This window comes from Salminus brasiliensis, chromosome 1 (assembly GCF_030463535.1).
Source record: "Salminus brasiliensis chromosome 1, fSalBra1.hap2, whole genome shotgun sequence".
Lineage (NCBI taxonomy): Eukaryota > Metazoa > Chordata > Actinopteri > Characiformes > Bryconidae > Salminus > Salminus brasiliensis.
In genome coordinates this window covers 9,745,467-9,766,885 of record NC_132878.1, presented here as the reverse complement: position 1 = coordinate 9,766,885, position 21,419 = coordinate 9,745,467, and the positions used below count along the sequence as shown (strand labels likewise).

The 21,419-nt window shown below is 41.3% G+C and overlaps 2 protein-coding genes across 2 annotated transcripts in view; one reads left to right on the top strand and one right to left on the bottom strand.

Moving 5' to 3' along the window:
* Positions 1-5,998, top strand: part of LOC140538711 (flotillin-2a-like) — a 40,672-nt gene extending 34,674 nt beyond the window's left edge. The window contains 4 exon segments of the mRNA XM_072661253.1: positions 422-455; positions 458-546; positions 548-571; positions 1,406-5,998. Of these exon segments, the coding sequence (XP_072517354.1) occupies positions 422-455; positions 458-546; positions 548-571; positions 1,406-1,444 (186 nt within the window). The 3' untranslated portion in view covers positions 1,445-5,998.
* Positions 5,999-7,381: 1,383 nt separating this feature from the next.
* Positions 7,382-17,392, bottom strand: tbx16l (T-box transcription factor 16, like). The gene is made up of 9 exons (XM_072660182.1): positions 17,308-17,392; positions 15,867-16,032; positions 14,671-14,773; positions 13,681-13,845; positions 13,068-13,214; positions 11,099-11,169; positions 10,917-10,996; positions 8,963-9,188; positions 7,382-7,991 (listed from the first exon to the last, which is right to left on the bottom strand). The coding sequence occupies exons 1-9, from the start codon at positions 17,390-17,392 to the stop codon at positions 7,382-7,384; spliced, it is 1,653 nt and encodes a 550-aa protein (XP_072516283.1).
* Positions 17,393-21,419: the final 4,027 nt, after the last annotated feature.

Sequence of the window (21,419 nt, the reverse complement as noted above, 5' to 3'; positions counted from 1 at the left end):
ATACATACAAATAAACATAAATGCAGAGATCAGTTGTATATGCTGAACATGTTGTGGGCCAATGAAGTTATTTGTTGGTTAGAAGAACACAGAACAGCACAGTTAGAATATCACAGGTTTGGTTGTTCACTTCTCTGTAAACTCATCAGTAGATACTGGCCTTTCTCAAGGGGAGCTTTGGAAATGGCTAAGCTAACAAACTGAACGGTCACAGTGTACGGTTTGTTAGTGTTTATTTTAATGATCTGTGGCCAGAACATGTTCTAAAGAAAGGCCCAGTCAAATCTATTTACCTGTTTTTTTTAAATGCCTTTACACAGCATAAGATGACTTTTACACCGTACCCTTAGAGTTAAGAGAATCCGACACTTTAAACACATGGAGCTCTTTCTAATGACTCAATGCATTTTTCTCTGCACAGATTGCTGGGAAAGTGGCAGCACCACTGGCCAGAACCATGAGATTGTCATTCTTAGCGGTGAGGGCAGCCGTGTGACCGGGGAAGTGAATCGCTTGTTGGCTGAACTGCCCGTCTCTGTTAATGCCCCTCACAGGAGTGGACCTGTCAAAGGTGAGAAACACTGACTGCGAATCAATCAATGGGTTTTAATTAGTGGTGTCATTCATTTAAAACGTTTAATAGCGTTAATCACAACAGTATTCTGTGATTAATTCAGTTTATTCACAAGTTAAAATATTAGCTAGAGGGGGACAAATAAATGGCTTAATATACTGTCTAAAGGCATCTGAGTTTTTTCTGTCTTTTAATTACTCAGTGTAGGGTTGAGAACTTCAAACATGATGAAGCTCGGTCACAGATGTTTAAATAGAAAAACGCAGAGAGAGAGAGAGAGAGAGGAGAGAGAGAAGAGGGAGAGAGAGAGAGAGAGAGAGATAGAGAGAGAAGAGAGGAGAGAGAGAGAGAGAGAGAGAGGAGAGAGAGAGAGAGAGAGAGAGAGAGAGAGAGAGAGAGAGATGAGAGAGAGAGAGGAGAGAGAGAGAGAGAGGAGAGAGAGAGAGAGAGAGAGAGAGTTATAAGTTATGAGATTTAATAAATAAAAAAACCTGCTAATACGACACTGGGCTCTGTAAAAAAAGAGAGAGCTACGGGAACAAGTAGGGGACAAACTTGGTAAGATGATTAATTTGCAATAAAGTTGGCAGTGTTGACAGCACTCATTTTATTGTAATTTCATTCTCATAGAACAGGAGAGTGCATGAGACTAGATTTAGAATATAGTACTTTCTGTAGTTTATTTAATATCAACCAAAGTAGAAATGAAATATGATAAAGCTGCGTACGGCTGAGGCTCCGTGTATTTTTGTTCTTTCTGTGTTGAGTTAGACGTAAGTTTGGATTACTGGATAGGAACAAACTTCAACAAGTCTGTTTTTCACATTGCAGATCCCCTTGCTGCAGAAAATGACCAATCCTCAAGCATGAAGACCCCCCACACCCCCTCAACTCTTTGGCCTTTGCAACACATCAGTTTCAGAGCACTCTTAAATGCCTTTGTAAGAAACACTTGAAAACAGAACTCTCTCTCTGTTATGAAAGAGATTTTATTTGACCAGACCTCTGGTGCCTTACAGTTATAGGACCAGACTACCTGCATGTGCCATTGTGTTTAGTTGAATTACATTTATGATTATTCTCATCTTCCCATGCTAGTTCTGACGTCCTTTTAAAATTCCGTTTACTGGTAAACATTTTGTGTATACTGTCTAATTCATACCATTACAAAGTAACAGTTTTCAGGAAATCAAATTCACTATCTTGACATGATGGAGAACTTGTGGGGGAAGGTTTCGGTTTCACCATTCATCTCCTAAACAATATGCTGGTTTCGACAAAGTGCTGGTTCAGCCTTCGTGCTTAGAGAAACATTACTACTGGGCCCATTTCTTGCCGTAACTGTAGTTAATTGAAATGGCTGACATGACATAAGGATAATCAGTGCTAGGGGTGGTTATCGAGATATCTTTGATGTTACCCACTGAATTACTTCAGTACAATCAAACTCAAGACTGCTGTATGCATAGAATTACTGGCAGCTCCTTACACACCTTACTCATTTCTATTCGAGTAGCTCCACAGTTGAATGCGCTACCACTATGGTCCATGGGTTACAAGTTCAAAGCCATTCCACTTTGCCATCAGCACCCGGAGTCAGAGAGAGCACAACTGGCTGTTCTTTCTCAGGGGGATAGACTGCACTCCCTCCCCTCATTACCCTCAAACGATGTTGGCTGTCACAGGCGTCTGTTAGCTGTTGCGGTGGAGCTGGGAACCTGGCATTTTCCTTCGAGTGCATCAGCTGCAATTCGAAAAGAGGCAAGTGACTGGCTTCTCATGTATTGGAGGAGACATGTTGAGTCCATAAGTCCCTCCTAGTTTCAGGAGCATTGCTAGTCCTTGAAGGAGCTACAAATGGGTGGATTAATTGACAGTACTAAATTCTTGGGAATTGGGAGAAAAAGGAAAACATTTGACAAGCAAAATGTATTTAATCATTGGCTTCTTGTGCTTGTTAGCAATGTTAGCCTTGTAGTTTCAACACTAAACTAAAGAAGCAAATGTTCGGTTTTAACCCAAACATCGACTAACTTTTTAATCTGGGAAATTGTATAAACTTTCCCACTTTCAATTACTAATTTTAAAGATGATTTTTAAAAAACAAGGAACTGTTTAGGAATCAGGACCGAACTCAAAGTGTTTGTACTGGTATTGAAAAATCCTGAACGATACCCAGCCCTAGTCAACATGTTGCTTTTTTTTTTTTTTTTTTTTTTTAGTTTACATTCACAAAAGGGATCAGCTGCATACGTTTCTGCTATTTTAGCACTGCAGAAGTTCAGTGAAAAACGCTTGCTTACATTTAGTATACTCTGGAATGAATGAATCTCTCGCTGGAAGATTAATTCATTTCACTGTTTGTAACACATGTTCTGCTTGGTCTGTGTATAATATGTTGCATTAATAAGCGCATTGTACGTAGACTACAGCCAATATGCAAAGCATTGCTGAAATGGCAGCAATATCAGCGATATGCATGCCAGATTTGTAAGTGTACCAGTAATGCATGCACACGGGTCTGTTGAGGGAACTGATATAGAATTAAATGGCGGCCAGATGAAATATATATGAGGTAAGAAGGTTTAGTTTTTGAGTTCTTGTTTTGTGAAGATCCTGTAAATGAATGTACACATTGACGTTTCTAGGACACATCTTTGTGACTTTATCTTCAGCCTTCCTGTCACTGAGTTTTATAAGCTTTCACTCTTATGCAGAAGTTCAGATGTTCTACATATGAGATCTTAATATCTGAGTCCACTTTGATGGTCGTTTTATTGTTGCTGTGAAGTGTTTATATGTTACTCCTGCAGATTTATGGATTTTCTCATGTCACCGTCATTTGTGCCGACAGATATCATCATTCTTTTAGCTGTTTAGTTGCGTTTTTAACAACGAATTTGATGTCACCAAATGTGTCTACTGGAATAAAAGCTATTTGCCAAATAGCTAAAGGAATTTGTAAAGGGGAATTCCACAAATTGCTGCATACATCAGTGGTGGAGAGGTTAATGTCATTCAGGGTGGGTTTGGTGTGAAATGATGAGGACTTGATGATTACAGTTAGGAACCAGGGTGGGATGTCTGCTGCTAAAATGTTGCCATTCTATTCTATATTCTGATTCTATACCTTATTCTATACCTGTATTCTTTTTAGTTCTTTTTTAGTCTTTAATGAAAGTAGTAAAGTAGTGATAAACCTTTACCGTTTTATTTTCCATAGAACATCCTGCATATACCCCTCCAACATTTACTGTATGAAAAAAAAATATAGAACAAGTCATAACATTAATCTTTAGTCAGTCTGTCACTGCATTTTATATGCTTTCACTCTTTTCTGACATTTTCTCACTGATTTCACACCACACCACTCTTAGAATGATGTAGTTTTCATCTTAACCATCCAGTTATGCAGAACCTAAAATTAAAAAAAAGGTGGAATTACCTTTTAACTATAAATTAACTATAAACAGCTTTGTGCTACTTTCAACAATCAGTATGTAGAGTTCATGATTGTCTTGTAGGGCTGGTAGAGTAGTTCTGGAATAACTGAGTGGAGAGTAAAAGTGATGCTGACCGCTAATAGTCCCCATTCAGCCATACACAGTAGTGCTTACTCCTCCTCCGGCTGCCACATTTGCACTGTTTTGAAGAGTTGCTAAGGTTAAGAAGCTAGGACATGTAGCCTATCAAATAGCCATAGACTGTAAGTAAATAGTTTTGTTCTTTGCTGGGAATTGATAATCACCTAGATTAGATAGATTACATGAACTAGATTAATATTAATATTGATAATCAACTCGTTCTATATAGTTGCTATATATGTTTCAAGTATTGGTCTTGTACTTATTCATGTTTAGTCTTTTCTTAATGTTATTCAGCGCTTGTACAATGTGAAAATCAGATACTCTGAACTTGGGCAGTTCCTTAAATATCCTTTTGAATTTTGAGACTTTTTAGCATTGAGGGGTCTGAAGGCTTTCAGTGCAGCCCCAAGCAGTGTCCTGTTCCAGTTCCAAGCATACTTTAGCTCTTGCACAAAGACAAGAAAAAAGCAGAATTTATACATTTAAAAGTACTGAACTGTCACTGGGGTTGTATGCTACACCTTTGGTACCTTTTTCACAGGGTTTTTGGAGGTTGTTTTTTCCCTTCATTTTTTGAATTTTTTGGAATCCAGTTACCTTCCATTGACTCCAATATATTCATCTTCTATTAATTCTATTTAAAAGAAAAAATAAGTTATAAAAACAGGCTATAAAAGGGTACAGCTACCCTTTTAAAGTACACAATTGGCCTTGAAGACCATATTGTACCTTTGAGGGTTAATGTCAGAAGTGCAAACTCTGTCGATGCCAAATGGTTTAATTCATGGCTAAAAAATGGGGTTAGAGTCCAGCCCAGTTTTTGCAGATTTTTCTGCAGCAACAGACCTGCTAAACCTGTCAGATAACAGGCGAGTTGAATCAGGTGTGCTTGAGCAGGATAAGCAGGAAACTGCACCAATCTGGCCCTCTAGGACCGGAATTGCCAAAATAATTAAATAAATAAAAATAAATTATAACATCAAAACAGTAACTTTACAGGTGAAACTTTACAGGTTTTTTATTGAAGTCTTTACTTTTATGAATGTTAATGTAACAAAATGTGAGCATTTCAAGCTTTTCTATTGGTCGTTTCATCACAAAATATTTACACAGTGTAAAGAACAGAATTTAAATAATGGATAATATGGAAATTGGCTTGATATAGCAGTGTTTATGTACACAGAATAATATTATAATACTGTAACAATAAAGGTCTAATAGATAGGAGCTGGAACAGGACACAGATATAGGCTGGTTTGAAAACGTTGAATTCAGAAGTTTTTGTCATTCTTTGGGGATTAAAAACTAATCTTTAAGTGTTTAATATCATTTGACATTAGTATGCCAAAATAGTGCAAACAGGACTTTTTTTGTTTGAGTTTCTACATTTTAGCAAAATTTCTAACAAATTCTATCTGATATTTCTGAGAAATACTAGAAAAAAAAGTACCAATCCATCACTAAATATCATTAGCCTCCCTCTGTTATTTGTTACTAGATGCTGTAAAAAATACCGAGAAAGACTGTGCGACATTGTGTGACGTCAGCCCCTACTAACCCATGCGTTTGACTGCCTTATCAACACCTTCTGGTTGCGTCTTTGGAGAGTTGTTCCAGTTCAGGTTCAGATTCAGGTGTGTTGTATAGTTTACAAAGCTCATACTGATGTGAGAATGCAACAGATGACCAAACGTGAAATGCCTTTAGTTACTTACTGTATACCTATACCTCTCCCATGTAATGGATGAATATATATATATACACATATGTCATGAATATAAAACACCTGTAGAAATTTGTCTGATCACTCATGATAATAAAAATGTGTCTGTTGAAAGCTCATGCCTCTTTTCTCTAGGTTACGGTTGTGGGATTCTGCAGAACAGTGTTCGTATTAGGTGATGCCTCACGATTGACGTATAGTCTGTGTTTGCAGTGCATGTCTTATTGCTTCATTTTATTTTTTGCTCCGATCTAGATCCATGTTTGTAAGTGACCCATCTCTTCTTTCTGGTGCATCATCATGCTGAAAGTATCGGGTGGGTACTAGAAGATGGGTAAGATGAGTTCCAGAAGGGATGCACATGGTCAGCAACAACATGCAAACAGGCTGTGGCATTCAAGCCATGGTTGATTGTATTAACCCAAACTCAGTGTGTGCCCAGATGACATTCCTACACCATTATACCACCTCCACCAGCCTGGACTGTTAATAGAAGGCTGGTTGAGTCAGTGGATTAATGCTGTTGGAACCAAATGCGGACCCTACTGTCTGTAGTGAGGGGTTTCAGAAATGGAGATGAGACCAGGCTACGTTCCTCCAGTCTTCTACTGTCCAGATTTGGTGCAGCCTCAGCTTTCTGTTCTTGGCTGAAAGAAGTGGAACTTGAGTTACTCAGAGTTCCCCTTCCCTGCCTCAGCTTACAGTGAGCATGGTCTGCACTTCGCAAGGCATCTTTCGTGCCCAACTGCAAACCAGTGTTTGAGGCTGTATTAAAGGCTGTATCCTGTCTTCTGGAAGAGCAGAACATTCAGACAATGCTGATCTACTGGTTCTTTTAGTAACTCTCTCTGTTTGTACATTCTGGACCAGAATTTCCATATCGCTGCATCCCGACAAACAAATAGAGCGGCTAAACACTGTATATCTTATGCTTTAATACATTTAATGTAAGGTTTGCAGCAACTCATTAACTCATCCACAGAGTATTATAATTTTAATTTAGTAGAAAAACACAGAAGAGACAGACAAAGGTCAAACATTATAAACTCTTTGGGTCAATTTCATGGTCATGGATTAAGCCTAGTCTTGGGACTTGGCACTAATTTGCTGATAATTGGAATCGCCCATCTCCAGGCTCTGGAGGGCACTTTCAGGCTAATTCACTCCGCTCAGCTTAGAGGGGTAGAGGAAGGGACTGGTCCAGGCCAGACTGAGGCTGAGGCTCGTGGAATCACCTTTAAGGATCCATTATGAGTCCAAGTTTAGGCTTTATGTAAGTCTGTAAAATCAGCACTGCATGACCCAAAATGTGTGCAGGACCAGCTGTGACATGTAGAAATGGGACGTAACGAGACAGAAAAACATTTTTAAAAACAAATATGTGACTATCAGGAAAAAGAAAATTACATCCATACTGTTTTCACAGCTTGTAAAGCTTTGAGGATTAAATTCCCTCAGAGCCATCATCAGAGGCCTAACTCCGAAATACTCCAACTATCAGTGGAATTGTCTTTCACCCACATTCCCATGGAAGCCGCGCCATTCCGACGGTCCATTATATTGGTCGGTGCACAGTGTCGTACCACAGTCCTGGACAGCTGGGAAAAATGGAGGTCTAACGTCCCTCTCCAACCCAGAGGGCAGATGGTCATGTTGGGGCTGACCCTGCACAGCCTTGCTTGGACTTCCGGTGATCACGGCCCGAGCATGGATCCGGTTCAGTATGTCAGCCAGTGGCCGAGGTGGGCCTAGGTGGTCAAAGACGGAGCCCATCTCCAGACTCCGGAGGGCACTTTCAGGCAGATTCACTCTGCTCAGCTTGGGGGGTAGAGGGAGGGACTGGTCCAGGTCAGGCTGAGGCTGGAGCTGAGGTTGAGGTTGGTGGAGTTTGGTCTGGATGGGGTAGGCCGGGTGGGCAGCTGCAGGGCTGTGGAGTCCTTGCCCGCGGTGCTGCTGCTGCTGCTGAGGCACCACCAATGTACGGCCACCTTGGGATGGATGTCGGGGCAAACTCAGCTCTGCGAGGGGCGACAGGGACGGAGAGCTGTGGGCTACTGGTAATGAGGGACACATGTACTGGAGACTGGAGAGTCTGGCTGGATCAGGCCTGGACAGAGGAGCAAATATAAAGAACCACATTAGCTTTAAGAAATGCTCCTAAACAGGGAATTTAAATGGCAATTTTAATCCAAATGTTTGTGGACACCCCTTCTAATGAATGCATTCAGCTACTTTGACTTGCACCCATTGCTGACACAGATGTGCAAATGCACACAAACACAACTTGTGTAGTCCCTATTTTTATTCCGAAATTTAGTTGTGCCCACGACTTATTAAGGCATAGGACCAAGATTCTAACTTGGGGCACAACTCAGTAAGACAAGATTTTGTTCCCAAGCTCCACTAAGTTGAGGCCACAACTTATATATTTAATTTCCTTGCCTTACTAAGTCATGGCCACAGCTTTTATGATCTCATTCCAAGGCCTTACTAAGTTGTGGCCACAACCTAATTACCTGCTCCCTATGCCTTACTAAATTATAGGCATGATTTAGGATCTTATTCTTTTGCCTGACTAAGTCGCAGCCACAACTCAATTATCTCATTCCAACGCCTTAGTAAGTCATGGCCTTGACTTAATTATGGTCATGATTTAGGATCTTGTTTATATGCCTGACTAAGTTGTGGCCACAACTTAATTATCTCATTCTAATCCCTTACTAAGTAGAGGCCGTGGCTTAATTTTATTTATGCAGGATGTCACCAGCAGGGCTCCATATCAAACCCTACAAAGTGAGTAAATTAAGCAGACTTGTTAGTGTGGTTTCTGATACTGTAAGACATAATCTAAAGTATGGGTAAAATTCAGGCTTGCTGCTACGGCTTTTACTAGTTGCATGGTTGTCATTTATCAGGCGATTTGTTATCAACAAGTAGGAAACCTCAAACTCTGAACATGACTTTCATGTTAGGGTAAGGGAAATAAATTTGCAAAAGTGATATTTTGAATTATGATTCATCACCAGGCTATCACTTGAAACCATCAGACCAATGTAGGGCTACAGCTGGACACCTCACCTGCTGGAGTCTCTGTTATTAGAGTTGAGTGTGTGTTGGGGGTGATGGGACGTTGGGCTCAAGCTCCAGACCTCCTGTCCAGAACCCCCATTCATAAAGGCTGATATGAAGGGGTTGGAGATGACTGTGGATGGAGCTTTAACATCTAGTGGGTGTAACACACTGCTGGATTCCACTGAGCTGGAGACCGTTTCATCTGCTTCCTCATCGGTGTCCAAAGGCCCTGCTGATACGACACAAAATAAGTGAATTTGGAAGGAAATGTGAGAAAGAAATTTCTGGCAACAGTGTTGCAGATCCACACATTATATGGACAAAAGTATTGGGACACCTGCTCATTCATTGTTTGTCATTCAATAGAAATCAAAGACTATCAAGCAAAGAGTCCAGAATCCTGCTTTTGTTTTTAGAGTCCAGGGAAGAAGGCTTGCCACTAGATTTTGGAGAAGCACTGCTGTGAGGATTTAAATGCATTCAGCAACAAGAGCGTTAGTAGGGTCAGGATGTTGGATGGATGATCACCACCCCACCTCATCCCCAACTCATCCCAAAAATATTGGATGGAGCACCATCCATCATGCTTTACAGCTCAATGCTGGGGGGCTTTATACCTATTAGCCCACGCTGAATGCATTTATTAAAAGGGGTGTCCACAAACATTTGGACATGTGATGTGTGGCTGTATCTGTGATCATTGTTTTGCTTTGTAAAATGTAATATAGAGAATATAGTATGAATATGGTTGTTATTCCCTGTCTAATTTGCCATTCTTGATATACATGAAGGTAGTGATGGGAAGAGAAAGATGAGTATTTGACTCAATACTGCCCCCTGCTGAATGCCATTTTACAACACCGTCGAGCCAACAGATGAATTAAATTACTCTTAAATGTAGATGTAACTGAGTAATGAGTAGTGTGATACTTTTACAATTACGATTTACGATTACAGTACTGCTGTATATAAGATGGCTACTATTAGGTAAGCTGTGTTTTGTTATTTTGCTGTAGTATTTTACTATCAGTGGCATAACGCGATACAGCATAATATGGCTGTAAATGTGTGCCATTATAAGCACATCCATGGTTGTACACGGACTGCAGTGTGCAAAAGTAGCATTTTGTATATCATGGTTTATTGATATTGATAAGAAATGTGAAAATTTAACCTCAAAAGTTTAACCTTAGTGCTTTTCTGTTTTTGAAACTTCACATTTACTCACCCTCCAATCAGACATGGGATGGATCGTAGATTAAATTTGTATGTCTTAATCTAATCAGATTGAGTGTGTAAGCAACTTTGAGGAAAAAATGCTGCTGTGGCTCAGTGGTTAAGACAAGACAACCATATTCACCATTAGTGTTGGACACTGTTGGCCTCGAAATCACTCATCTATGCAGTGAACACACACACACACACACACACACACACACACACACACACACACACACACACTGGTGATCAAGCACACACAGTGACAGTAAGCACACATGCCCGGAGCCATTGCTGTCATTCCCAGGGAGCAGAGAGGTTCAGGGCCTTGACACAATGGCCTTGACTTAGTGCCAGTGAGCACACATGCCCGGAGCGGTGAGCAGCCATTGCTGCGGTGCCCAGGGGAGCAGAGAGGGTGAAGGGCCTTGCTCAAGGGCCCAACAGTGGCAGCTTGCCAAGCCTGGCTATCAAACCCACAGACTTGCCATCAAGCGCCTGATGCTCTAACTGTTGATCCACCACTGCCCCAGAGAGCTGGATTACTGAGCACAGGATTGTCTGCTATGCTGCCACTGTTGGGCCCTTGAGTAAGGCTCTTATTCCTTCTGCCTTTGGCAGTGTTGCATGGCTGACCCTGTGCTCTGACCCCAGCTTTTTTAAGGTTGCACTGCTGCACTGTGTAGAAGTAATTGTGCATGTGTATGAGTATGACAGTAAAGGTTCTTCATTAAAATGTTACCTTGTTGGTTCTGTGTTTTCCTGTGTTGCTGTCCTGAAAGCAGTCCTTCTGGTTTACCCTGGATATCCTTCTCCCTGAACCTAATGAGGATAGAAATGAATTAAAAATGATGTAAAACACTGCCTGTGTGTGCTTTCCCTATTTAGATCCATCCACAACGAATAATCTCAGAAGTCTGTCACCTTTTCCTGTTTAGCCCGTTGTCACGAAAGCCTTTGGCAAAGGGGTTGTTATCAATCTTCAGCTTGGTGATCTGGTGCAGGAAAGACAGAGAAGGCCCTTCAGCAAACACATCCATCATCACCTTCACACTAATGAGCATACACTGATTTATAGGAACAATCAAAACAAAGGCTGAAGGAAATGTATCTGAGATCTAAGGTCTGAGGGCACTGGTCGAGTTCTATTGGATAGCGTAAACTACTAATCTAACTTACTTACTAATTACAGACTCAAAACCTGAATATAACTGACCTCTGACTCGAGTCTGTTTGATACTGCTACTCAAAACACTTGCCACTTGCTGGTGCGCTATCTCACTCAAACCTCTAGATGGCGCTTCATTACAAACCATGTGTCTCCTCAAAGGAGAATTTCTCATTTTCTGCTGAAATCAATTCTTGTCAAATGCTCTGTTCTAGATACTTGTCCACAGTGATGGTAAATGGTAAAAAGTGAAAGTGGTAAAAGTGCTTATAAATGACATCATCAGGCATCAGGGGCAGTGGTGGCTCAGCGGTTAGAGCGCCAGGATATCGATAACGGGGTTGAGGGTTCGATTCCTGGGCTCGGCAAGCTGCCACTGTGGGGCCCTTGAGCAAGGCCCTTTACCCTCTCTGCTCCCCGGGCGCTGGAGTTGGCTGCCCACCGCTCTGGGTGTGTGTTTGTACTCACTGCCCCTAACACATGTGTGTGTGTGAGTGTGTGTTCACTACCAGATGGGTTAAATGCGGAGGACACATTTCGCTGTACACTGTACAGTGACAAATACGTGCACCTTTATCCTTTATCTTCTGGCAAACCTCAACCGACTAACCTGACCCGGCTAAGGTTACCCAAAAAGATTTTGGGTGACATTAACTTTAATTTATCTACATTTAGATATTAAAACATGTCTAAGTGACTACATCTGTGGTAAGACGAGAATCATGTTAACTTCAAGTCTTGGTTAATAATTCCTTCCAATAGGCCCAATGGACCGGCAGTAGGGACTAAGAGAATGCATTGTTTTCGTGGGCCACTAGATGGCGATAAAGATATTTTATTTTGCAGGTAAGTAAATTAGTTTCTTTTAAAAATGCAAAATACTCACGAAGCAATGCATCATCTCACAAACCATCCAAAAGTATTGGGACACACCTCTGAATCATTGAATTCAGGTGTTTTATGCAGTCCAGTTGCCACAGGTGTATCAAATCAAGCACCTAGCCATGCAGTCTGCCTTTCCACACATTAGTGAAAGACTGGGTGGTTCTAAAGAGCTAATAGGATAACCTCCTACCCTCCTAGACTTTCCGCCATCAGCTGTAAGTAGTATTATTGCAAAGTGGAGCCTTTAGGAACCACAGCAACTCAGCCACCAAGTGTCAGACCACGTAATGTTGTGGAGCGGGGTCAGGGCCCAGTGCTCAGAGCTCAGAGCAGAGTGCAGAAAAGCCTCTAATGCTCTGCTGACTTAATAACTGCAGAGCTCCAGACCTGCTGCTGTTAGAGCTGCACAGGGGGACCAGCTCCCTATTAATGCCTATGGGTTTAGAATGGATGTCATTAAAGCTTCTTTGGGTGTCCCAATACTTTTGTCCAAAAAGTGTATTGTGCATATCACAAATCTTAAAATGATTGAATATTGTGGTTTAAATATTGTGATATTACAGTTTCATGAGGCCTCTTGTGATTCCTGTCCCTCCTGTTTAACACTTTGAATCCTAAAAGGCAGAGACCTCACTTCATCATCCCTTAAAATGACAGTTCCTCAGTACTACTTTAGCTTAATAACTGAATAATAGGTCTCAAAATTAAAACTACAAAAACGTCTGGGGTTCAAGGAAAAGTACCTTTCTGACAATAACACATTTTCCTTAATTAAACAAATAAAATAAATTAGTCATATTAAATATTTATTTACTAATGCCTTTAAAGGCCTGTGCTCACCTCCTGGTTCTGGTAGGCCGTGACTGCTATGAAAGCCGCTTCGGGGAAGGTGAATCGTAGGTAGGCTCCAGGCTGGGCTCTGCAGGGGTCTGGAGCCTGGACTATGTGTAGACGTGGTTGGTACTTGTGCATGGAATGAAGGACCACCTATTGATCGAGGAGGGCAGAAGAAAATTAAATAAGAAAATGAAAACTATAGAAATGTAGACATGCTTCAAAAGACAGCTAACAGTTTCCCCTCTTAACCTAAACGTAGCACGGGTTTGGTGTCTGAAGCTAGATGCTGCCAAATAAAAATGTCAGTATGGATATCAGGACACACTGTTAAAAAGATAAGATCCTTGGGGAACGTTTGGAAGTTGTTCAATTTAAACCTGTGGAGGAACCTTTTAAGGTGCTTGGAGGAACTTTTTAGAAGAAAAGTGTTCCTTGAAGGTTCCTCAAAGCACCTTAAGAGGTTCCTCCACAGTTTCAAATTAAAGTTCCTCAAGGATCTTATACTTTTGACAGTGTACCCACTGCTCACAAACTGCACTTAGCCTGAATGTGAAATCAAGTAAGAGTAAGACATGAACTGCTACATGTTCATCTCTGATTATGTGACTTTGCTCACCAGGCCGTTGGAGTTGAGTGTGTTGTTGGTGAGTTTGAGCTTGTGGAAGGAGATGGGGTACTGCATCCACCTTTCGCCCATGGCTGGGGAGTCTGGGTGGATGAAGAAGCGGCTGGGCAGGCGAGGTTCCGACGTCCCGCTCAACTCCCAGTGGTCTCTGCTCCACTGCAGCATTGGAGGGTTGTGAGTGGTCAGTATGGAAAGCATGTGGTCTCCCATTCGTTCATTGATTGACTTTACACTAGATGTTGGAACACTGCTGTGAGGATTTGATTGTGTATATCAAAGGTATTCAGTGCTGCTTCAGCACTCCAGGGAACCCAGTCTTACTGTTGGGGGCTTAATACCTTTCTAGCTGGCACGTGGCACTGGGAATTATGCTGGAGTCGGCAGGCTTATGAGCAGATGTTCTATCGCATCCCACTTTACTGGTAGTGTTTTGGTTTAGAAGGGACGTCTGCGTACTTTTGGACATGCAGAGTACAAACATACCTTTTAAAAACAGAGCATTACTTATTGGACAAAAGTATTGGGACACCTGCTCATTCATTGTTTCCTCTAAAAATTAATGCGGGTTAAAAGATTATCCTGTCTCTAGTAGATTTTGGAGGAGCATTGCTGTGAGGATTTGATTGCTTTGCAAGTACTGGATGGAGCACCATTCATCATTCCAGAGAACACAGTTCCACTGCTCCTTAGTTTAATGCTAAGGGGCTTTAAACCCCTCTAGCCCACTCCTGGCATTAGGCATAGTACCAATAGGTTCATGTTTATCTACTCTAGACAGTCCTATTCTATTGGCATTACTTCTCTACAGGGACTCTAGACAAGCCGTGTGTGTGTGTGCATTTGCACATCTGTGTCAGCAATGGGTGCAACAGAAAGCAGCTGAATGCTTGCTTTAGAAGGGCTGTCCACAAACATTTGGACATATAGTGTAGTATGGTGTATAGGCGTGTGTGTGTTCTGAGGGGTAGGGAGGGGAGGTACCTTGTACTTGTTATTATCAAACGGCACCATGTCCATCATCACCACGTACTTGACTTTGGGGTTTAGCCCCGTCACTGTGACTTTGCAGCTGGGAAACATACGCCTGAAATAAACACACAAGTAAACATACTGACACTGAGCATTAAGGAGAAGTCAGATGAGGCCTGAATGCCAAAGTGCTCAGGAGATACACTGCTCATCAGGCTTCCTTCTGTTCATCACAGCCTGCATGAAGAGCTGTGTGCTTATATACACACTAAGGTGTATTACTCAGTAGCTACAAGGAATTCTGTACAAACTGGTGGGGCTATTCTTTGGTAACAGAACTTTGTAATAACACTGTATGGCCACCAACAGGCACTAGGCTCTTTAAGGGGTTAAAGACACTTGTAGACCTAGATGTAGACATTACTACAGACTGAGCTTACAGACTGAGATAGATCTGCTCAAAGGGAAGAGACTAAATGGTAAATTGCCAGGACTAAATGGCATGTTCCTCCCTGAAACAGAGTCCTTTCTGGAGCTTTATAGTACCACTTTTGAATGGTTCTTTGAATAATTATATGCATTATATAGACAAAAAGTATTGGGACACCTGCTCATTCATTGTTTCTCCTCATATATATATTCGAGACAGTTACTTCAACCAAAGCAGGATATATATATATATATATATATATATATATATATATATATATATCCTGCTTTGGTTGAAGTAACTGTCTCGACTGACCAGAGAAGACTTTCTACTAGATTTTGGAAGAGCATTGTTGTCATCAAGTCTGCAACTCATCTTAAAAGCATTGGATGGAGCACCATCCATCATTCCAGAGAACACAGTAGCTCCACAGCTCCACAGCTCAGCGCTGGGGGGGCTTTAAACCCCTGTAGCCCACGCCTGGAATTAGGTAGCATGGTTCCAATATGTTCATGTTGATCTCCTCCAGAGAGTCTTATTCTATTGGTAATACTTCTCTACCGGGACTAGACAAGCTGTGTGGGTGTGCATTTGCACATCTGTGTCAGCAATGGGTGCAACTAAATGTAGCTAAATGCATTTTTTTAGAATTGGTGTCTACAAACATTTGGACATATAGTGCATTTTTTATATAGTATTACACAATAAATAACTCTAAACATCAATCTACAACATTATTGTCGGTCAATAGGTTGGTCACTTATGTTTGCTCCTTTACCTGCCCGTTTTGGTGATCAGCATCTCCGTGCCAATGCCGCTGAATTTGTCCCATAGCTCACGCCCCTCAAGAGCCACATGCACTGGAAGCGAGGTCAGCTCTGCTTCACCACGGCTAATCACAGTGCTGTCCCAGGATGGGGTTCGGCAAACTGACTCCTTCCAATCTGTTTGACAAATAGGAACATTTTCCAGGCAGGTCAGCTCCTCCTTTTCGTTCTATAAGGTCCAGTGTTTGTCTTTGCTTCACATTTATAATCTCCACTCTGCTGCTGCAAACTTCAGAAGTTCCACCATGAATTTCATCATTCATAAAGTACATCCTAAGTGTTTCCTAATGGCTATAGTTATGTAATGAACCATAACACTGGCCACTCCAGGAGGGCCCACATTTGTGCTCTATCCCTATGTTTTGAAAATGTTTGGGTTGGAACAAAAATATGGACCAATTGGAGAAGCTTGGTCATTAAGTCAAGGAACTCTTTTTGCTTAGATTATGACCCCTTAAACCCCTTAGACCCCTTAAAGTCCTTGACTCCGTTCCGCACTCTCAGATCCACCTACACGAGGACTTCCTAACACATGCATTAGCACTGAATACTGTATGTATAAAGCAGTGCTTATATCAGCAGTGGTGAGGTACTTTATTAAGTACACTGTAAAAAATGAGTAGTTCCTTAAAGAACCTCTAGGCTCGTCCTATAATTCAAACATTTCTCAATGCACTTAGAGGGGGCAGTAAGAACTTTTGGGATTCCTCAGTATGAAATCTGCTTCCTCAAAGAACCTATTCGAATTCAGGTTCCTCGAGAATCTTTAGAAACTCTGTGAATTTATCTCACTAAAATGAAGGTCTCTAAGAATGGGTACCTTCTCTTGAATGTTCCTCCACAACCTCTAAAAGTTCCTCAAAGATCTAGCCTTTTTTACAGTGTAAATGAGAGCGAATTGACATAAGGGGACCTAAACTAAAGTGATGGATATTTTTGTTCCATTCATAACTGTGTTATAAAGCATCATTTCCAAGTAATGGAGCATATAAGGCTCAGTGAAGTGTGCCATTTCTAGTTTTACTTACAGTATTTTGACTTGAGTACAGAAGCGTAATTTCTATCAAGAAGGCTGCCATAATTACAACAGCATAAAAATCTCCCACAGGATTGATATACGGAACTAGGCTCTGTCTTATAACCTCCCTTACGCTGTACTAATGCTTCATAACAGTGTTATAAATGGGGGAAAGGCCTCTTCATCAATTCAGTGTCATCTACCTAAATATTGTCTGTATCTTTTTACAGTTACTTCATATGTTCTTCATATATATGCAAGTGTTGCTTTATAAACATGTTATTCAGTGATGAAGCATGTGTTATAAAGCCCCTATGTAGGCAAAGTGTTATCTTTAAATAAAGGGTTAAAAAATCTAAATCTCAGTAGCTTACCTTGTGGATAGTAGCCATAGTTGTTGGTCATAGGATTGAGTGGATAAGGGTACTCCAACATGGGCCTTTCCTCGTGGACGTACATGGCCTTGCCTCTGGAGAGACTGAGCACTCTGGACTCTGATCCCGGCGGTCAGCTGTTGGGATGTGACAGAACATTTGTAAGGACGATACCCATCCTTTCCACATGAAAGAGGTGTTTGTGTGTCTGCTAGAACACCAATCCCAAGCTTCCTCTTTGATGTACCTTCGTGTCTCACGGTTTGGGCCTCGTCCTGTTTCAGGAGGTGTCTGGGAACCACGCTTTCTTGTTTTTGTGGAGGAGGGGGGGTGCATCACTTCAGAGGCTTAGGGTCACTTCAACCCCTCCAAATGCTCCATGAGGTGCTAATCACCCAAGCAGTTTGTCCCCTCATTACTGCAGGAAGCTAGGTGCTGTCTATGCTCCTTTATTGGGTCTGGGAAGGATATGCCCCTCTAGTTTGTACTGTTCCAAGATCAGCCACCTCAAGCCAGATTCAGTCCATATGGACGGTAAGGCCCAGCCTCAAAACTGGTCTAGGTTTAACAGCAAAAGGCAACTTCCACCTAAGCCCCTTTATTGACCAAGCCTAGACAGAAGGCCTAGAAGGAATGACTATGGTCAATGGTAGGAAGTGTGGGTAATGACACTCTAAACACAGGAGTGTTTTCCTCCACCTCAGTGTCTTGGCTAACTTAACCTTGTCAAGAACTGTGGTCCACCATGACAAATACCTCATAGTTTATTCTTAAGCAATAAAAAGTGCCATTGAGCATTCGCTCAGGTCTGTGGGGAGTGGAGCAATATGGTGACCAGCAGAAGAAACTGAGATGAGATATATTAGCATTTCAAAAAACAAGGATATTACGTCACATGATCTCAAATGTCTCAATGTCTGCGTGGCAGACACCTCAAAGTCACCTCAAACTGACCAACTTGGATTTTTTTTTTACAGTGGTGGTGATGAGAACCCGGGGTCACGATGTCTGTAGTGCAAATGTAGCCATTTTATTTACTATCCAAACCCATGAGTGACCTACACTGAATTAAATGTGTGATGTTGCTAATGCTAAATTAGCAATCAATCTGAAAATAATTGGCCTGAAAAACTATGGTATCACTTTACTTGGGTGGTCCATTGTAGATGCCTAGTACAAACTTCCACTACTAATGAATAGCCCCACCCGTTTGTACAGAAGTGCCTGTAGTTACTGAGTAATACACCTTGGTGTGTAATACACCTTGGAGTATTAAGGGGTTAACTTGAACCTTATATCTCCCCCTAAACTCAACCCTCAAAGGATAATGTAAAGATTAGGCCTAGGTTTAGGTGTAGAGTTACATCCAATAGACAATTATGTACATTATTTACATGAATGTCAGGTGAGCATCCACAAGGCATCTACAATGGACCATCCAAGTAAAGTGATACCTAAACTATTTTGAGCTCTATTTTGCTTTACAGCACCCTGCATGTACCTCAAGACCCTCTCATGTGATCAGCTTTCCATGTTTTAGCATTCAGAGGCATTAAACTCCTCAGGTGTCTTGTTCCATTCACCACCACTGTAAACAAAGTTTCTCTAGAACCAAGGTCTTCAAATCCAGGCCTTGAATCCAGTTTCCAGTCCTGGATTTTGGTCTCACTAGAGGTTAAGGGAACAGTAAATGTAACTGATTGGCCTTGTAGTTTCACACCTACCAAAGATCACACGTCCAGGACTGGAAACTGGATTCAAGGTCAAGATTTGAAGACCTCTGCTCTAGAATGTAGAGCATGTAATGTCCTATTCTAATGGCAACACTTCTCTACAGGGACTAGACAAGCTGTGTGTGTGTGCATTTGCACATCTATGTCAGCAATGGATGCAAGTAGCTGAATGTGTTCAATAGAAGGGGTGTCCACATGCATTTGAACATGTAGTTGCATTTGTACATATGATTCTGCTACAGAAATGGTTGAACTGTTGTGGAGTTGGACATCACATTCCCTCCTTTACCTGCCTGTTTTGGTGATCAGCATCTCCAATGTGGCTGAATTTGTCCCATAGCTCACGTCCCTCAAGAGGCACATACACAGGAAGTGAGGTCAGCTCTGCCTCACCACAGCTTGAGTTCCAGGCTTGAGTTCGGCAAACTGATTCTTTGCATTCTGTCCGACGAAGTAAGAACATTTGTAAGGAATTTTAGCTCCTCCTGTTCTTTCTATAAATCCAATATTTGTGTTGCTTCATGTCCTAGTCTATAGGCAATACTTCTCTATCTGTGTGTCAGCAATGGGTGCAGCCTTCAACCAACCAGCTAAGTTGATTCATTAGAGGGGATGTCCACAAACATTTGGCCATGGAGTGTATTATATATAAATAATAATATATTCAATATTTTTTATTTTTCTTCATTTAATTTTTAGGTGATTTAACTGTTTTAGCTTCATTTCACATGTTAATGTTTTTATTTTCAGCACTTTAATATGCTTTAATATCTTTTGACCTGATCACATTTTTTGACATTTTACCTACTCTTAATTCAGATTTATTTGTCACTTTTGCTTTATTAATTTCTATTTGTATTTATTTGATTAAGTAATCAATTGAATTGTTTCTGGTAATTTGTTCATTTTATGAAATCATTTACTCTTAATCTTCTCTCATAAAAATGAGAGTCATCCTCAATGCAGTTCCAAGTGACAATAAATGCCGACTGATGTAAAATCCTTACTAGTCCAGAACTAGACTTGGCTTGGATGTCCAGTTTACCTAGAACAGCCTGTTCAAGCTACCATTTAGAAGGCCTGTCTTTCATAAGGCCTACACTACAAAAGCCTTTCCTGACAGCTGACATAAACATACTCATCCAAAAGCCCGCTTCTCAATTACAGTGTCATTTCACATTTCATACTATCATATAAAAGGTCTAGCCCTTTTATAAATGCTTGTGTAGGTTATGTCATGTCAGACTTATTACATGTAGGCGTCTGGTACACGTGTGGCATATGTGTTGCAGACCATTTAAAAGATGTGAAAGGTTCCTTACAGCACTTTGTCCTACACCTTAACCCATGAAGTGCCTAAGTGACATATACTCAACATCCCGTCTGCGTCCTGGAAGGTGTGTGACCTTGTTTATAAAATGCTGATGGGCTTGGTCTGTGCTATATTTTGCTTCTACAGGTCTCTTCAAACCCAATTAACCGTTTAAACACATTACTAAAATATCATATATTACATATAGCCAGTTCTGACCCCATATCTAGAACATATCTAGAACATAGGAACTAGGACATCAGGATTTTAACCGTACAATATTTACAGCAGTCATGTGACCTCTTTTTCAGAGTAAAGGAATACAGTAATTAGCTGCTCAACTGATTTAACTGAATCATTCAAGGTAAGAGGAACCTTGTGTTTGTAGCTACAACAGTATCCAGTAAGTTGTGTGCTGGATTAATAGCTGTAAAGATCAGCACTATATATAATAGGTAAGGCCACGTCCTTTCATCAAAGCCACTTAATACAAGGCCGTGTCCAGTTATGTTCATGTCTGGCCGGCCACAGGAATCTCCTCCCTTAGTAAGTGATCTGTACTTCTTGGAAACGTCCACCTATGTGAAGTAGAAGATAAAAAGGAGCATAGCCAGCAGGCTGCGTGCTGGGGCAGCTGATAGCACTCCCAATGCCTTATCTGGTCGTTATGTCTGGCCGTTCACAACACCCTCACTCACTCCACCCAAACCGGGGAGCCTGAATCTTTGACAATCAACTGGGGTCACTGCTATACCAGCCCCTGAGCTGGGTTGCCGGAAGATGTGGAGATATGTTCATCTAGATGCATCGAGGCCTGTTACAGTGACCAGGGGAAATTTCTAATTTGATCATAGATCGGTTGTGAAGGAAGTTTCCGAACTAATTCTGCTGTGCCTCAGTGAACTGCTTTGACAATTGTATGCATATGAGGGCACTGGAATATGTTCACATGGGATTTGAAGCAGTGTGAGGCTGAGTTAGTTAAGAGTTCAGTTAGAATCGTAAGAATTGGAACTGAATTGTTAATAGTCTGTTAATAATCCATGGTAGTCTAGAGCATTCTATTA